This window comes from Geotrypetes seraphini, chromosome 19 (assembly GCF_902459505.1).
Source record: "Geotrypetes seraphini chromosome 19, aGeoSer1.1, whole genome shotgun sequence".
NCBI lineage: Eukaryota > Metazoa > Chordata > Amphibia > Gymnophiona > Dermophiidae > Geotrypetes > Geotrypetes seraphini.
The window spans coordinates 14,367,179-14,384,733 of NC_047102.1; the positions used below are offsets into that span (position 1 = coordinate 14,367,179).

Sequence of the window (17,555 nt, forward strand, 5' to 3'; positions counted from 1 at the left end):
CATAACAAGATTGTCTGGAATACCCGATGTGTCTATCTGGGTTTAGTCAAAATTCTATCCCAGAATTTGGCTCTGGAGATAAGAGTGTAAAAACCATAGCCATTTGGAGTTATGTGTCCTTGTTGGCCTTCTACCTTACCTAGAATGTTTTACATATATTGGCTTCATGTAGGCAGTTAAGCATAGCATTGGTCTGGGGTATAAACAGCCCTTCTCTCCTTAGTTTACTTAAATCGCCCTTCTTTCCTTAGTTTACATAATTTAGCATAAACAGCCCTCCCAGGTGACACCAAGAAGTGGCCTTCTTGAGTATGAATTCAACTACTAGACTGGTGTGATAAATGCTTGGGATTTTGGGGTTGGTTGTTTTTTTTTTAATCCAGGAGCCTTCTAGACTCTGTATACAGAATCTGCCTTCTTATTTACAGGTTGACTGGGTAATGGGTATTTCCTACATTCTCATCTGTGCATCTTTAAGGATCTTGTAAATAGGAACCATCATGCAGAATATTGAGAAATTGTAGAACGTCATAACATTTCAGTCTTTGCCTTCGTCTTCTTCTGTACCATAAATGAAATGGATTAAAAAATCTGTGATTTTTTTCCATTTCCACTACAGGAAACAAATTGATTTCTTCTGTTCAGTTTATAGGATTGGAAGATTTCTGTGAACTCCAGATTGCTCAAACATGATTAGCAAAGTATTGAGGGGGGAAGGACAAGATTTTAAGGGGGCTCAATGGTTTGGAAAGTTCCCTCTCCTGGCACACTCAAGATTGGCACTAGTGCCACTTTATCAGTTCTGGCTGTTCTATTTATATTTTTTATTTTTTAGTATTTATACACCTTATAGCCTAAGCGGTTTACATTCAGGTACTCAAGTATTTCTCCCTATTTGTCCTGGTGGACTCACAATCTAACGTACCTAAGGCAATGGAGTGTTAAGTGACTTGCCCAAATTCACAGGAGCAGCGCTAAGCTTGAACCTGCAACTTCAGGGTGCCGAGGCTGCAGCCCTAACCACTGGGCAACTCCTCCACTTCACACATTCTTGTGGCTATCTTTTGTTTCATAAGTAAATCAAGGAAAATGTTTGTTGTTTACGTACAATTATATCACTTTCTTTTCCAGAGATAAATTTTTAAAAAGATTTGACATTCATATGTGAACATTTCTTAAGAAAGAACTAAATATTTCATGGGGTGTCCTAATTTTTTCACATGACTGTATTCTGATCAATTTTATTCATAAAAACGTCAAATCTCAACCGATTTCCTGCTTTTCCCCAACTTTTTTATTTTTTAATATCCACTGTGCTTATCCCAGGTTTGTTGAATTCCATCACCATTTGGGGGAGAATAGCCTTAACACAGCAGCAAGGTGAGAAACAGGGAAGCCAAGGTTAAAATTCTGCTTCTTCTACCAACTCTCCCTCTGACCTTGGGTAAGTCAAGTCATCCCTTGGGTATAAGATTACAAGTCCACTTGATAAGGGAATTAATTTCTGTAAATCTAATATCCGCATGCATACTCCACTAGATCTAATATTTGCTGTCTCTAAAATTAAAGAAAACAGATCCGATGTGTGCAAATTTACTTCTTACTTTTTCCAGTCTCTTACAATAGAGAAAATCCACATTTAGTGCACTGCTGACTTTGCTGGGTACTGCCAGCAACCTGTTACTGGCAAAAGACAACACATACTGTAAGCTTAGTCCAAGATGCTCATCCTTTGGATTCCATAAGGAAACCATGTTGTACACTTGGCAAGTAATGTGCATCCAGTGTATAAATCCATTTCAACATGATTATTAATACTTACACAGGACTAGTTTTCAAACGGCAATGATCCATCATCATCTTAGGGAGGAAATCCAGTTTAAACGAAGACATTCTGTTATCTAATAAACCTCGTGACCTAATCACACTATCACAACACACTCAGGTAGAGATTAGCTCCCTCACGCAAAAGCACTAGCTGGCTTATAAGGATTTACCCATAACAACGATGTAGTAAAAAAAAAAAAAAAAAGATACAACGCAACTTAAAATCCTTCAAAGAAACAGACAGTGAGCAAGAGGAGTTCTCGCTGTCGAACAAGACAAACATTCTGAAACATACGGAAAATTCAGTAAGCATTTGCTCCAGATTTGAAAAGGGATGCTAGGCACAAGAGGCTTAGTTTGAGACAATTAAAATGCTGATACACTCAACTTACTTTGTGCACATTTTCCTGGCAAAGCAGTACTGGACGCACTAAACAAACAGAATGTCAGATTCATGAATATACTGGTGGTTGATTCTTCTGCTCATTCTGGTCTCTCACCTCTCTCACCCTATCCTATTCTAGGGCCTTGTAAGCATATCCTGAATACAGTAAATGATGTTAAATAAGGAGGAAAGACTTAAGTTTTTGGAGCAGAAGTGGATATATCGATTAAACTCGGTAGTGCCATTTGGCTTAAATTTGGAGTTGGAATGGTTAATCTTAGTATGAGGTCCACTCCGGGGAGTCTCCTGTTGAATAGGTGTTCATCATAAGTTGTATGTGGGGTGGTTAAAGATTTAATATAAGATTTCCGTTCAGGAATAATATGGGAGGTTTTTCTCCCCTCTCCAGTGCAATGGTAGTTCCGTCGAGCGCGACGTCACCATCACTGCACTGGGAGGTATAAATAGTAGGAAATAGAACATCACGGCCATCTTGTTTACAATACTTGGTGGTTGGGTGATGTGGCGAAAGCTAACTAAGATATGAGAATTTGGTTTAAGGTATTTTATACTGCAAATTTTGTCTGGATTTTTATATCTTATTTATTTTCTAACTAATTTATAATGGTTTTGTTTGATCTTCAGGGATATTAGCCTTGAGAAAACCCTTCGAATGAAACATGTCGGCACGAGTGTCCCTGCAAGTTAGACCACTAAATACAAACAAAATTAACAAATGCTAAGTATTATTATCACTAATATTTTCACAATAAAGTTTGATAGTTAAGATATGTTAATTCATCATGACCCGGTGAGGAGCCAGATACAGTTAAAGCATTTTGAGTATCACGGTGGTATCTCTGAGGGTCTGTTATTATTGAAAATATTTAATACTTTATGATAAGTGCGAGAATATGGGAGATGATCTGTAGGACATCATCTCTTTTTCACGTATACAAAAACTTGTATAATAAATTGATAATGCAGTCCATCAATTCAAGTTAAATAATCTAATGCAGTCAGGTGCATGCTAATACATCTCATGCATATTTGTTGTGGATATCCTGAAACCCCACTAGATCAGGGGTGTCCAACCTTTTGGCTTAATTTTTCTGGGGCCGCACAAACGCTGCAGCATGACAGAGGAGGGAGCCGGCAAGATGGTAAACACTCGGGGGCAGCAGAGGAAAACACTGCATCGCCCTCAACCGGGGCCGCACAAAATACTTCACGGGGCCGCAGGTTGGACACTCCTGCACTAGATCATCAAGTCTTTCAAAATCAGAAGGAGATGAAGAGCTGTTATTTCCTTCCTAAAAGGATCTGTTTCTACATGGTATTGGAGCATTTGTTTATTTATTTATTTTAAAAATTTCTATACTGTTTACAACTAAACGGTTAACAAGATAAACACACAGAATCTTAAAACATAATAAAATAAACATACAAAGAAGTCATAAAATTCATAGCTAAAAAATACTAACAAAGCTTTGCATAGAAACAGAGCTTAAAAACAGGTAAAAGTTAATAGCATGTCATGGATACAGATTAATATCGCAATTGTGGATCATAAACAGTTCATCAGGTTTACCAAAAAAAAATATGTCTAAAAGAAAACAAATAACTATGTTTTAAGTAATTTTCTAAACATGTCCCTCTCACAACAATTCCGTATCTGTCCTACCAGAGTATTCCAAATCTTAACTCTTGCACAGCAAAAAGTCTTTTTTGCCAGTATCGGCTAACCTTGGATTCACAGTTGTCTTCAACAGAGCCAAATTTTCAGAACGCAAAGATCGTTTTGGAATATAACTAGATAAGTTATTTTTAATCAATTCTGGAATATTTCCGTACAAAAATTGGTGACAAATCATTAAAACTTTGTACTGTATTCTGAAGGCGACTGGTAGCCAATGGAGTTTTGGAGATGGGGCGAAATATGATCATATTTAGACAAACCCATTATCAATCTTGCTGCTGCTACCTTTAAATAGACTAACACAGCAACCACACTATTTTATTTAGAATAACCATTAGCAAGTAGTGTGACAAGTTTTCATTAACATCTATTCTGCGCTGGTTATGTACAAAGTTTGAATAAAATATTCTACAGGCTACTGTCCTAGGTATATCCTAGCCATATTTAAGCATACTCTGCCCTTGGTAAGATAGGCGGGTATAGCAGGAATTGATTTTAAAGTTCTTACCTGTTAGCAACTCTATGTCTCTCCCAGTTCCAGTCTTCCCTTTAAAAGACAAAAGTCAAGTAAGCATTACCGTATTTTCACATAGATAACGCGCACCCGTGTAAAACGCGCACACGGGTATAGCGCGCAAAAAACACATATTTATGTACATAAATTTTTATATACCACGCACACCCGTATACCGCGCATGCTGCCCGACTCTCCTTTCGCCCGCCCCGACTCTCCTCTGGAGACCCTGACTCTGTTTTCGCCCGCCCCGACTCTCCTTTCCTCCTTGAAGTCTTGTCCCTACCCTGAAAGCCTGATGCCCCCCCCGACGTCCGATTCACCCCCCCCCGCGGGATCGCTCGCACCCCCACCCCGAAGAACCGCTCGCACGCACCCGCACCCCCACCCTGAAGGACCGCTCGCACCCCCACCCCGAAGGAGCGCTCGCACTCCCACCCCGAAGGACCGCTCGCACCCCCACACCGAAGGACCGCTCGCACCCCCACAGCCTCACCCCCCTCCCCCATGGAGAAGCTGTCTACCTTGTTTCCGGATGCCAGCGAGCCCAGCTGTTTCCTCTGCCGGCAGTCCCACCCCTTCTCTGAGCCCTGCTGTGCTGCTTTTTCTTCCGGCGGTCCCGCCCTTTCTCTGACATCAGCGCAGCACAGGGCTCTGAGAAGGGGCAGGACCGCCGGCAGAGGAAGCAGCTGGGCTGGCATCCGGAAACAAGGTAGACAGCTTCTCCATGGGGGAGGGGGGGAGGCTGTGGGGGTGTGAGCGGTCCTTCGGGTGGGGGTGCGAGCGGTCCTTCGGGGTGGGAGTGCGAGCGCTCCTTCCAGGTGATGAATCGGGCGTCGGAGGGGGGGGGGAACTATGTAAAAAAATTTTTGTACAACGCGCTCACGCGTATAACGCGCAAGGGTATGCGCGGTTTGTAAAAACCACGTATAACGCGCGCGTTATATGCGAGAAAATACGGTACTCTTATAAAAAGCTTTCCCCATCCCTAACTTCTCTTCAAGGTCTCCGATATCTTTCAGAACTGTTCCATCTCAATCACCCCCCTCACTTCCCATCACAATTACTCAGCAATCCTATCCTAGAAACTTTCTGTGCCAGTCAGCCCTCTGTTCTCCAGTAGGCAAGGATCTCTCTTCCCTTCTGTTACTGTCTTCTCCCAAAAAAACTTCATGGAGCCCATTCCTTTGCTTCCTCCAAGCAGACCCTGCCAACAACCACCTCAAAATTAGGTTGTATTCAAACAATTACAGTAGTTTGGTTGAAGGAATACAATAACTAGTCCTTTGTCCTTTAATTACCCATACAAGGAGCTAAATGATGCTGAACTTTAACAAACAAATTTTTAAAAACCTATTTCCTACCCAAAGGCAGCAACCAAAACAAATTCACAGATCAGCACCTAGCAAAAATTTCAATCATTTTTTTTAAAACTATCCAATTAACACCTTGAAAACAATCTCACTCATCCAAATCAGTAATGAAGTTATCAGAGCTGATTTTACAAATGCAACTAATCTGTACAAAAAGCCCTTACAGTAAATGTAATCCGCCTAGAACTGCAAGGTTAAGGCGGAATAAAAGTCACTAATGTAATGTAACTACTTCACTGACAAGGGCTTGGGTATTTGTCACAGTTCCACATTATGTGCCTCCAGGGTAAAATGGGGATACAAAATAGTGCCTCTATTTCCCAGTTCTGAGAAACAGAACCTTTTTTTTTTTTTAGTACACTCAAGCTCAAGTTCAATTTATTTAATATACTGCAAATATAAAACAAGAATGCAATTCTAAGTGGTTTACAATTAAAAATAGAAAAAACAAATTAAATAGAGTAAGAACAGAAAGAAGACAAAATGTAAAGGAAAAAATTGAGAACATGGGGAAAGAGGGAATCAAAGATTACAATAAAAATAAAAAGGTTGGGGAAAGGGATGAAAAATGTGGTAAGGGAGGGAACAAAGAATTTAAATCTGCACACACAGAAGAAAAGTAGCCATCAGGAGGAAATAAGTTAAGAGCTAAAGGCCAGAGAGAAGTAGTATGCCTTTAATTGTGCCTTGAAGGTTACAAATTATTTCGCTGAACAAAGGTAAAAAGGCAAAGAATTGCAGGAGCCATAACACAGAGTGAAGAATTCCTATGGAAATCCAGAAAAAGTTGTCTAAATGAGGGAATGACTACCTAATAACTGCTGTTGAGGAGCGTAAGGTTCTTTGAGGTGAATATGGGACCAGAAGACTATATAAAAACGAGGGAAGACCACTCAAGAGAATCTGGTGGGAAATTTTTACATGTCCCCTTAATTTCTTCCCATGGACAACATGAGATTTAACTGTCTTTCTAGAGAGGTCTGTTGGAGAAGAAAATATGGCAGCTACTTAGCTGGCTTCTTTTGTTAGAGACAGGTAACCAGGGCTCTGGAGTCAGTATATCAAGCTTTCATTTGCAACTTCATCTGACATCAACTTTCTCTTTCTCTATGTATATATAGTAAGTCTAAGAGAAATATGACAAAATTAGGACCAAAAGACCTAAAATGTTATCAAATGAAAACATGCAATACACTGTTGCAAGTTTTTATTTTGAAACTGGTCAGTACATTTTTACCATCTCCACCTCCACAGCCCTAGTAAGAACTATATTATATGGCTTTTGCTTTAGTTAAGAAATGCTGTGTATCAAGAAGATAAAATGACAACTTACCTGATAATTTTCTTTCCCTTAGTCATAGCAGACATATCCAGATACATAGGTTAGGCCCATCCACCAACAGGCGGAGATAGAAAACAACAAATCTGACTTGGTGAAATGCTTGTTGTCCTTTGGACTACGATTGAGCTCCAATGAGTCAATCGTCTAGGTACGGATGGACTCAGACACAGAGTCTGTGCAGATGTGCTGCTACAATCACTATCACTTTGGTAAATGTCCAGGGCACTGTCACCAGCCCAAAGGGCAAGGCCATTAACTGGAAATGCTGATGCAAGACATGGAACCTCAATAACATCTTTGTTCCAGAAAAATGGGAATATGAAGATTGGATTTTCGTCAAATCCAAAGAGGCCTAAAACTCCCAAAGCACGACTGAGGCAGTCACTAACTGCACTGTCTCCATTTGGAACCACGCACTTTGAGGGCCACATGATTGCTTTGAGATCCAGGATAGGTCTCCAGTCTACGAAGCCTCTCTTTGGCATGATGAAGTATCTGCCCGAGCCCGAGTCAGACTCTAGAACGTGTTCTATGGCCACTAAATCCAATAACCTCCAGGCAGGAGCTCTGATCTTTGCCTCTTTTTCTGGTCTCTTGACTGGGGAGTCCAGCAAAAGCTCCTGAAGGGAATGATGAGCTTGTACCAGTCTCACAGGATGTACAGCACCCAGTGATCTGTGGTGATGTTTGCCCACTTTTCTAGAAATTCCGAGAGCCTCCCTCCAATTCTCAGAGGGTCAACTGAGGACTTGGTGTCATAACTGCTTCTTTGGGGCAAAACGCTGCCTCTTCAGAACCACATCCACTTTATGATTCCAAGTAACCTTTAACATCATACCTCCTTCACTAGGCAAGGAGATTCATTTGGCGATCTGCATCACCAGTGAATCTACCTTCGGAAGAACAAAGAGCAGCTGGAAATCAGACTCCATCAGGTAAAGCTTGGGTCATAATCTTAACCACTTGAAGGGATCCTTCTGGCAACTCCCAGTGGTCTGTGATCAGCTTTGTAATGTCTAGATGCAAGAGAAAGAATGCAGTTGGAGCAACTAAGCCACTCATAATTGAGTATTACAACAAGGGGGCTAGAGGAACTTCCAGTGAAATAGAAATAATGCCCAAGAGCAAAGAGGCTTTAAACAGCTTCTTGTCCGCTGTTCTCATGCAGAGAAGCAGACTCTGCCTGAGAAACTGCATCCTAGGACAACAGTGGCATGGGATCGGACTTTCCATCCTCCCAGCCTATGTCAGACTGAACCTCCTAGTCCAGCTCTATGTCTTCGTCTAGTTGGGGCACCTTCTGAGGGAAGTTCCCCTGCGTTACCGTCATGCAGAACGCAGACACTGAGAACCTTGGCAGTTCAAATAGGCAATTTACTTAAGGCTCGCAAAATCTTGGATGACGCCTTGAACTGGGGGTCTCGAGGACCCGCCAGTCCTCCTGGGCTTTGCAGCAACTGCACAGCTGCGCTTACCTTCAGAGGGCTACAGAAAGGGTTTCTTCCCTTGGGAAAGCACCTCTTGCAGATCCCCAGCCCTGGAGGACTCAAGAGGAGGCTGAGCCCAATGCTCCCACCCTTCTCCTGGGCACTCTGCCTCATGCAGGACATAGACGTTCCTCAGCTGGCCATCCAGCGCAAACCTAGCATGATATAGGGGTAGGAAGGTCTAAGGAGTCCATCCCTGTGGATTTTAAGCAAAATTGAGGGGTTTTGAGTCATATGGAGGCTTAAAAAAAAAAAATTAAAAAAAAGATTGCTTAAAATCCAAGATGGCTGCCCCCAGTAAAATCAAGCTAAAAATAGAGGTGGGGGACCTTATCATTGGCTGCAGAAACATTTCAATTTCACTTCTGGAGACTCCCCCAATTTTCCCCATAGGCTATAATAGCTTCAGCTTAGGAGTGCAGCTGTGACAAATGGAGAACTCTTTCTCACAGGTTCAAAGACAAACTTGGTCTTCGGGCTGCCAGTCAGACCGAGCCTCAACCTCCGGAAAACCTTGTCACCACGAAAGGGGAGAGGACCACGCAGCAAACCCACTATTAATAATAATAATAATAATTTTATTCTTGTATACCGCCATACCCATAAAGTTCTAGGCGGTTCACATCCATTAATTAAGGTCTGTGAAAACACACGGATTTACAAAATTTTGACAAAGTTACAGGCAATGAAGCGGGGGGGGGGGAACTCTTTGAAGAAATTAAGGAGAGGTAACGGTAATACAGAAGGAAGGGTTGTAAGGTATGATATAGCGAGAGAGAGATAAAATCGGGGGAGGGGGGAAGAGGGAGAGCCGAAGGAACGGGGTAGTGTGGGAAAGGGGAGAAAATAGGGGGCAAGGGGGATTAAGAGGCCTGTTCGCGGAAGAGGTGCGTTTTGAGAAGTTTTCTGAAACTAAGGTAAGAGGGGGCCTCGAGTATCATTTGGGCAAGCCAAGGGTTCAGCTTGGCCGCCTGGTAAGCAAAGGTTTTGTCGAGAAATCTTTTGAAATGACATAATTTTAGGGGTGGGAAGACAAACAGCTGGATTCTGCGGGATTTCTTGTTGGTGAGATTCAGAGTGAAATGGTGATTGAGGTATCTAGGTAATAGGCCAAAAACTGTTTTGTAGCAGAAGCAGGCGAATTTCAATAGGACTCTGGATTCGAAAGGAGGTGTGATGTGGTCCCATTTGTTCAGGCCGAATATGAGGCCGACGGCAGTATTAAGCCCGGCCAAGCCAGGACAGAGCCAAACAGCCTGCACTCAAGCTCCTGATAAATCAGGGATGTGAGCAGCTACGCAGGGAATGGCCCCTGCGCTCAAAAAATACAAAAGTAGGCTAGCTAGCTAGGTGTCCCCAAGGGCTGATCCTGCTAGCAGTTGACTTCCGCAGCACGAGTCTGCATCTTCTCCCAGGCAGAGGTCCCAACCAGTGGGAACCTCTAGGCACCAAGCTTCCAACTGAACACTTAGAAAAAAATATCCCAAAATAATAAAACCGCAAAGCAGAGCAGAAACATTTCCGCGCAACTTGCTTGAAGAAAAAAAAATATGAGGGGGCAGGTGCAGCTCCCTAGGAAGAAGGCAGAGTTCTAAAGATGATTGACAGCATTCTGAAAGCAACTTGCGGGTTCAGATGCTAGCATTCAGGACCACTAGACACATTGAACTAGAATAAACACTTCTTAACATAAGCCAGTGAACCCCAACCCCACTTCTTGTGGTAAACCACAGAATAGGATCCTCAAAAATTTTGCCTACAAATTACCTTACAAGGTGGGAAAAATACATTTTCACCTTTCTCACTTGAAGAGTTCATTCTTAAGAGACATATATACAGATAGAAGGGGAATGGTAAAATTTCTTCAGAAAACAGTGGGTGCGCAGAAAGACAGGCACATTTCAAGTGCTGTTGTACAAATATAGAAACCAGAAAGCGGAACAGCTAGTCCAGCATGACTGCTGCTGTCTATCACACTCCACAGACACTTAGTCCAGCTGCTTGCTCCACCCCCATCTCTCTACTTAACCCATACATAGTTACAAGGAAAGCTAAGGGGAAACCAGAAGAGAAACGATAAGCAACTTCTCAGTCTGTCTTATATGATAATCTATTATGGTATAATGTAAATTCAAACGGTTTATCTACCCCTGTACCTACACAAACATACAAAAGCTACATTCCTTCATGTTCAATGATCTCTCATAGACACATAAACTAATTTGTTTTCCTTATTCTCTGCCCTGCAGCACTACTACCCCAGTACTGAAACACAAACAACCAACCTACCAGAAGACCTCATGTCAAAAAACACAGTTCCTTTGGGCACCTTTCCAATTTGGGTCTATTTGATCCAAGCTGCAGCTCTGAAGTAAACAACTATCAGCTTAAATCAAGAGAAAGAAAACTGCATAAAACACACACTTCCAAAACTTTAAACATAATTTTTTTTTTTTTAAAGTAAGGGGCCCATTTAAGACCACAACCTGCTCCCTTCACCCCCCCCTCCCCTAGGCACCCTATATATAACTCCCCTTCCCCCCACCTTAGCACTCAGCAGTATCCCATGCAGTGGCATTCCTCTTTTCTGCAGGCCGGTTATTTTCCTCTCCCCAACACCTATTGCTATGGAGTTTAAGGCTCAATACACATTTCGGTCTCAGTCTAATTAAGCAGCATAAAGCGGTTTATGGCGAGAGAGACCAGATATTTGTGTTGCTCTCAGGGACGTCTTTCTTCTTCCTCGCCCTTCACTGTCATTTTTCCGGACTGGAATTTCTAGTCACCGAAAATTAACCCTGGGGCCATTAAACCTTGGCTACCTCCCCAGATGACTGAAAGCACCGTAGTCTTATTTGCACTCAGATGGCTCCTCCGCCACCGTCCGCGCGCTCGGGAAAGGGAGGTTCCAAGACCCAAGTGCTCTACTTTTTTTTTCCCTCTCAAACTTTAAGATTAAGCGCATTTAATCATTAAAGGGCGGGTCTGACGAAAAAACAAACAAACAAACAAAAACCTGAGAAAAAAATTCCAGGGGCCGGAAACAGAAAGACGAGCCCAGCCCACCGTCGTAGAGGCCGCGGCCTCGCGCTATCGAGACAATTGCGATCATGAGACTGCGGGCGGGCTAGATTCGGTGGGCGGGAAAACCCCCGGTAAACAGCGGCTTCACGTACTCACACTGGCGATGTGCTCGCTCCTCCCCCTCCCCCACCCTCCCGCTGTTTCTTCTATAAACAAATTATTTCGCCTCAGTGTCTCTTATCTTTATAAACCGGAGCTCGCGAATTAGTCGCGGGATCTCCCTTCCAGATCGTCTCACCACCACCGCGTCGTCCGTAACGACGAGGCGGGGGGGGCTCAGCGCTGGGCCCGGGCGGCAGGTGTGAGCGAGCCCTCGAATGAGGTGAAGCCGCGAAACTCCGCTTCTCTCCGGGAGAAGGGAAGCGGCGCACCGGTTCCCAGGGTCCGGGACGCGCACCCGGTGTCTCAGGTCCGGCGGGTCATTATCGCCCTCCCTCCCCTTCCGAGGCGGCCGTTGGCGGCCGACGTCTCCGCCAAATCTGCAAAGGGCTGAGGCGGGTCCCAGCGCGGCGGATAGTGGAGGTCGGCGCTGACAACCTCGCCCCCGTTCACTCACCGTGGACAGGCCAGGTTGGGACGGGCTCCGGTGTGGCCGCCGCCGTTTCCCGGGAGACGCTCCGCTGCAGCTCGCGCCGCCTCCGACTCGCGCACTCACAGAGTCGCTCGGCTGCTGGGGAAGAGTCTCCAAAATGGCGGCGCTTCCGGCACGGCCACGGGAGCTTCCACGCGGAGGGGGAGGGGACCATGAAAGTGAACCAGAGCGGGGCCGCCGCCGGCGGACCCACGCGAACGGCCTCGAGCCCAGCGGCGCGGGACGAGCCTGCTAGCTCCCCCCCGACTCTTTCCGGGACTCGCCCGCTTGTCCTTTTGTGCCTTGGCGACGAAGTGACCGGAAAACAGCGGGAAAGGGCAGATGAGAGCTGGTTCACGAGCACGGCTAAGGTAGCAGGCCTTCGTCGGCCAACAGCGAGTGAGAGAGCCTCACGGGGCAAGAACCGGTCCTCCGCCCTTGCATTTGAACTAGAAATTTATTTTAAACCTAAAATACTCTCTCCAATCGTGCACAATTTTTGCTGCCGGACACTTCTAAAAATCTACGGGTTAACACACATTTTCACCTCAACGGTTGCCTAGGAGGCCTTAACGCCAGTCAGTTGCCCGTAGATTTACTAAAGTGTGTTATTATATTAGCCCTAGTTGATGGGATGGGATGGGGGACCTGCTTAAATAAGTTGATGTGGTTAGCTTTGGGGTTTGTTTTTGGGTTTTTTTAGGAAATCAATGGGCTTCAGTGTATTTACCACCAACTCACAAATGAGAGAATTTGTACAAAAAAAAATCCTTATTTAAAGCTAGCTGTACACTGTTGGGCTGGCTAAGCAATGATCCAGATAGCCACTTGCAGGCATCCCCACTAAAACACAGCCATATCAAGTCTTTCTCCAACACTGCCTTTTGCCTTTTTGAATAAATTGAATTTTTACATCTTGGATTCTGTATTGATTGGATCTCAGTTCTTGCTGTTGGTTAATCCTGAGCTTTTTGCTGCACCTCTATTTTCTAAAAACAAGATGGTTGTGAACAGGAGAATAAGGGATTATAAAGACAGGCTTTTAACCTAGATTTGAATAGAACCAGAGGGAATATGGTGGCGCAGTGGTTAAAACTACAGCCTCAGCACCCTGGGGTTGTGGGTTCAAACCCATGCTGCTCCTTGTAACCCTTGGCAAGTCACTTAATCCCCCATTGCCCCAGGTACATTAAGTAGATTGTGAGCCCGCCGGGACAGATAGGGAAAAATGCTTCAGTACCTGAATAAATTAATGTAAACCATTCTATACCGTTCTCCTGGGAGAACAGTATAGAAAATTGAACAAATAGTGTGAAAAGTTTCAGCCTCTGATAACCAGAGCTGCTATTGTGACATCATAATGCCTCATTCCACCAATAAGAGCCAACCTCATCAGTGATGTCACAATGGCTTAATTGTCCTATATGTGGCTCACTTTTACTACATTTTGATTTCTAGAGTGGCACAGTGGTTAAAGCTACAGCCTCAACACCCTGAGGTTGTGGTTTCAAATCCCACACTGCTCCTTGTGACCCTGGGCAAGTCACTTAATCCCCCCATTGCCCCAGGTACATTAGATAGATTGTCAGCCCACCGGGACAGATAGGGAAAAATGCTTCAGTACCTGAATAAATTAATGTAAACCATTCTATACCGTTCTCCTAGGAGAACGGTATAGAAAATTGAATAAATAAATAAACTGGCTGGAACCGGTTTAACAAGCATCTTAAAGGCACATTTTAGTTTAGAGAATCTGCTCCTCAGTCAGGAAATTTATCCCACATATATGGCACAGCAAGATAGATGGACCTTCTCCACAGAACTCATAATATAGCTAGAGATAAGAGAAGAGGAATGAATACAAAAGAGAAGCTTGCACTCTGCAAAAAATGGATAGGCAACAAATGAAATGAGTTGCGTTAATGTAATGGTACCAACAAGGTAAGTGGTGCAGCTTAGTTTTGAATAGACTAAAGGAGAGAGGTTGCAGCAGATCTGTGAGGCTCTTTATGGTACAGCCCCCCTTTATTTGCTTAATAGATTTTCTCTTTAGCTTCATACAAACATAGCAGAAAAAAAACCATGCCCTGTTTAGCATCCTACTGTTCAGGGTTGTAAAAGCAAGAAGTTTCTTAACCATACTTTAGCGTTTCAAGCAGCTTCTGATGATAATGTCAAACACTACTGTTCACAGTTTACTCCTATAAACATTTTAGAACACAGATGAAGACCTATCTTTTTTCCAAGTACTTGACTAATTAATTTATTCTATTCCTTAGGTTTACTTTTAAAATCTTTTGTAAACCACGTTGAATTTACAGTTACACGGTTAACAAGCACAATGTTATGTTATGTGCACATCTTTTTCTTCCTAAATGTATACATTTAGACTGAGAAAGATGTGCAGATAGTACTTACATTGTAAAGTTAAAAAAAAACACAATTCCTTAAGGCTTAAAAGAATCACTGAGGGACAAAGGTTAACCATATGTATCAATATTTCAATTGCAACAGGTTCGGGTGCCTTCGATAAAATTTAATGGAAAGCTGAGGAGTCGCCTAAACACTAGCTTTGTGTGTTCTGATGTTCCAGGACTTTTATTTCTCATACCTGATCTATCACAACGCAGTGTAAAGTTTACTCCAGTCTCCTCCTCCTTAGTCGGGGCCTTTGGCGGGATCGGCTTGGGTCTCTAAAGGCTTTGAGCTTCATCTCCTCAGGTCTTTCAATTGGAGCTTTTGGGGGGAACGGGAGGCTCATTCAATTAATACAGGCTGTCTTCCCGCTCTAGCCTTGCATGTGAAGCCTCCCGACCAATCAGCAGCATTTCTTCCATGTGCATATGTGCTGAGCCCACTGCTCAGCATGGCTGTTCTCGCCGTGGCACCACACCCGGACTGGTTTCTTCATTAAATTTAAATTGGATCGACGGAGCATTAGGTAGGCCTCAGGAACCCCAGTTCTATCCCCATGGGCCTTGGGGGGGGCTCCATGGGAATCCTGTGGACCTTGAGGGGGGTCCCCACGGGAGTCCTGTGATTCCTGTGCAGACCTCTAGTGTTAAGGCTGTAGATCCAACCACTGTGCCACATACTTCCATGTTACTTTCCCTTTTATTTATATTATCCTTGATATTGTAACCATTCCTTTTTATTTTCTGTTAGTTACATCTTGTCCTGTTCATTGTTTCATCAAAATTTTATTGATGTTTTCCAACCCTGCATATTTTTTATTGTAAACCGCTTAGATTTTAACTGTTTTATATTTGCAGTATATTAACCTGACACAGGTTTACCCTTATCTTATCTCGTTTAAGCATCCCTTATCTGGGCAACAATCAGACTTTGCCTGAGCAGACCCTGACTTAAAGCTAATCAAGAGAGCTTAAGAAGATTGCATTATAACCCTTGGACTGTCACCTGCTATAGTAAGATTTGAGACATATCAGAAATGTACACATTGGGAATCACTTTATTGTAACTATTATTATGTATTCATGTCATGTGAGATAGTAGCTTTGAGAAGCACATGAAATAGATAAACAATGAGTTACCTTGGTCTAATCCTCACTGTAAATGCATTATGAAATTATAACCTTGTAGAGCATTAGCTAAGTAATTAATGGAGCAATGATTCTCAATAAAAGGGGGAGAGACCATTCATTTGGAGCACCTCTTCCCAACTCTAAGACTGCATGTGTGTGTTTCCTGTGTGGTATTCCTACAGTTCCTATGCTCCCATCCATGCCCATCTCCCCTCTTTCTGCATATCTCCCTGGGTCCAGCTTCTCCCCTCTTACTCCCTTACACCAATTTGTCTCTCACAATCTCTCTTTCCTCCCTCCCTCCGCTATGTTCAATATTTCACTCTTCCTTCATCCCCTTGGTTCAGCTTTTCTCTTTCCCAGCAAGATTTTTCAAAAAATTGTGTGAAGATATGGGAGCTGAATATACGCCTTTGTTATACTATTGCCACTCACACTAGCTTTCTAGTGGCAATATGTTGGCCCATATATATCAATTACGACAAGAACTTTACATTTTTCTTGAAGAAGAAAAACATGAGTATGCCAAAAACTTTATAAAGACAGTTTTTGATGAAACTGGCATACTTGTGTGTTATTTTTGGAAAAGTTAAATACACAATCTCTCCTTGCAAGGAGGCAGCACATTTTGAAATTGAGCGAGATTTCAGCTTTCAAAAAAAAAATAAAAAAAAATTTACAATTATGGTGGAGAAAAATGCATGAAGACAGTGGCAAAGTTTTTTTCCCTTTTGCAGCAGTTCATGATCTCCAATGAAGTTGTTTTGTCTGACAATATAAAACCATTTTGAAATATCAAATGATTTAAAAAATATTTTCAAGAAGATGATCCCACAAAATTTGCCTGGATTCAGGATTCCTTCATAGCCAACACCTGAAGAATCTCATTGAGGTAACAATCTGAAGAGGAAAATTCTTACAAAAGTAAGACGCACAAAATGACACAGACCAAGCTTATACAGACATATTAAATAGTTATAACTTAGGGAGTCATAATTTAATAGATCCTCACACTACAAATCTTAAAACCAGCATTAAACACATCTTTAAATTGAAAAGCTTCTAAAAATAGTGTAATTTTAAGTATTTTTTTTAAACTTCTGAATAGCAGATAGTGCCCTTAGTGGTCCAGTTGATTTGTTCACAGCGTTACTCCCAAGATGGAAATAGCAGAAGTTCTTGTGTTCTCATAGTGCATTTTTGAGAATTCTGTCAGAGGCAATCGTATCGCACCTTCATATCACAAAGGTTCTGAGTGGTTGGTAGATTGCCATAGTTTGAGATAGATACCAAGGAATCCTATGGTAAACGCATGTAAAATCTCATTGAGCAAACAATCTGAAGAAAATCTCATTGAGCTGTCTTACGACAAATACTCAAAACACGATTTAGCAGCATGGATATTACTTAATTTTGGTGTTCAGTAAAAGATGAATATCTGCTGTTAAGCAGTAGATCAGAGAATTTTAATTCCATTTGCGACATCCTATCTATGTGAGGTTGGGTTTTCGACACACGTTGTGATAAAAAGCAAACAGAGAGCGAAAATGAATGTGGAACAAGAAATGAGATTGGCCATATCAAACATGGTTCCAAGGTTTGAGAAGATTTGTAATGAACAGCAAGCTCATCTATCTCACTAGTTCTATCAATATTGTTTATGATTTTTTAATATTCATTGTTGAATTTTTTTTTTCAAATAAATAATTCAAGATTGTGATAATCTTT

The 17,555-nt window shown here is 42.6% G+C and overlaps 1 protein-coding gene across 16 annotated transcripts in view; it reads right to left on the bottom strand.

Annotated features, from left to right (window-relative positions):
• Positions 1–17,555, bottom strand: part of CELF1 (CUGBP Elav-like family member 1) — a 120,857-nt gene that overhangs the window by 96,633 nt on the left and 6,669 nt on the right. For 10 of the 16 annotated variants that reach the window (XM_033928122.1, XM_033928118.1, XM_033928120.1 and 7 more), the window contains exons 1-2: positions 12,268–12,613; positions 4,420–4,453 (exon numbers count right to left, since the gene is read on the bottom strand). In XM_033928122.1, coding sequence (XP_033784013.1) covers positions 4,420–4,453; positions 12,268–12,457 — 224 coding nt within the window. In that variant the 5' untranslated portion in view covers positions 12,458–12,613. Of the gene's footprint in view, positions 1–4,419; positions 4,459–10,916; positions 11,014–11,172; positions 11,295–11,330; positions 11,392–11,449; positions 11,543–12,267; positions 12,614–17,555 lie in introns of those variants that run through there. The other 6 variants (XM_033928125.1, XM_033928128.1, XM_033928129.1 and 3 more) reach the window with 6 other exon arrangements.